General features: G+C 25.4%; 1 protein-coding gene across 1 annotated transcript in view; it reads right to left on the reverse strand.

The window, feature by feature from the left end:
• The window catches only part of LOC102670661 (protein suppressor of forked), a 5,988-nt gene that overhangs the window by 1,642 nt on the left and 2,774 nt on the right, over positions 1-1,572 (reverse strand). The window contains exons 6-10 of the mRNA XM_006613393.2: positions 1,243-1,478; positions 709-1,092; positions 386-632; positions 241-310; positions 64-160 (exon numbers count right to left, since the gene is read on the reverse strand). Coding sequence (XP_006613456.1) covers positions 64-160; positions 241-310; positions 386-632; positions 709-1,092; positions 1,243-1,478 — 1,034 coding nt within the window. The remainder of the gene's footprint in view (positions 1-63; positions 161-240; positions 311-385; positions 633-708; positions 1,093-1,242; positions 1,479-1,572) is intronic.

Consider the following 1,572-nt stretch of genomic DNA (forward strand, 5'->3'; position numbering starts at 1 on the left):
ATATAGAATATAAGAAAAAATATTGAATAAAAAGTTATACGACTTATAAGCATATCAATTTACCTTTTCTAACACAGCACTACGACGTTTTTCAACCTTAACAATACTTGCCAAATCTCCAATATTAGATTCAAATTCTAAAAAGCGGTTCCATATATCACTAAAAATAAATATATAATAAATATGAAGTCATTTTTTTACTTATTAATATATTAAATATAATAAATATATTTTACATACACTGATTTTTCAGGTTCTAAACTACCAGAAGATAAAACTCTCTCAAACAAAACTCTTGTATTATTGTCCTCTAAAATAATTAAATGCGATTAAATTTGAAATATATATAAAAGATAAATAAATTTATTTTTTAAAAAATTCTTACCATTTAAATGTGATAGATAATCAATGTAACAAAGTATATAATCCGGATTATCTCCAAATTTTTTTAAACCTAATTCGAAAATTCGAAACGCAATATTTTTGTCCTTGGTACAATAATATTCCATTAATGCAGCAGCAACGTATACGTGATGCTTACATCTTGGATCTTCGCGAGCTCGTTTAAAAACCGTTCTAGCAGATTTTATACCTTCAGCACGTCTTGCAAATTTCATATATTGTACAAATGCCTATGAAAAAAATATGTAATTTAACTGTGTTTAAATAATTAAGCAAAATATTTAATATTAACAAATAAATACTAACTAATGTAGGATCAATATCGGGTATATCAAGGAACTTTTGATATATTTGATGCACTTTTTCATATTTTACTCTTCCTTCTTCAAAATCTGCATGTGCAAAGTACAATAACATATTTTTGGACAATAATGTACTTGTTGCTCTTTCGAACATTGTTGCTGCTTCATCGCTTAAGTTTTTCGCGGCATTTACATCTCCTTTTTCTGTTAATATTTTCGAACTAAGTTCTAAAAAATGTGCAGCTTGATGCCACACAGCTGGATGATGTCCCAAACATAATAAACATTGTTCTATAGCAAACATTACTCTACGCGCAACTAAAGAAGTATCTTCTGTTCTTAAAGGATTACTACGTTCCCATGCAATATATTTTTTCCATAATTCCACCTATGACAATAATATTAATTGATGATTATAATTAATATTGTATATAATATTATAATATATTTATAATAATATTGTAATATATTTATAAATATATAAATATGTATGTATAATATATACATATTATATTATATATGTACGTATAATAAATACTTGTTTAACTTCTTCTGGATGACCAGTTGGAGGTACACTAGGAGCACTTCGATTTAATCCTCTTGTTACAGCTTCTAATTCTTTGGCAACTCTTCTTGCATTCATATAATCCCTAGAACGTTCAATAGCCATTTTCTCTGCAATTATTGGATTAATATTTTGTTCAAATGCCATATAATCTTTCCACAATTGTTCCATATTAATCATTGGATTAACAACACCTCGTTGATATACCTATAATTAATAATATATATAATTAATAATATCAATATATTAAAATGTATATATATATAATAAATCAAAATGCTAATATATATATATATATATATA

This window comes from Apis dorsata, unplaced genomic scaffold, assembly GCF_000469605.1.
Source record: "Apis dorsata unplaced genomic scaffold, Apis dorsata 1.3 scaffold_149, whole genome shotgun sequence".
In the NCBI taxonomy this organism is placed as follows: Eukaryota; Metazoa; Arthropoda; class Insecta; order Hymenoptera; family Apidae; genus Apis; species Apis dorsata.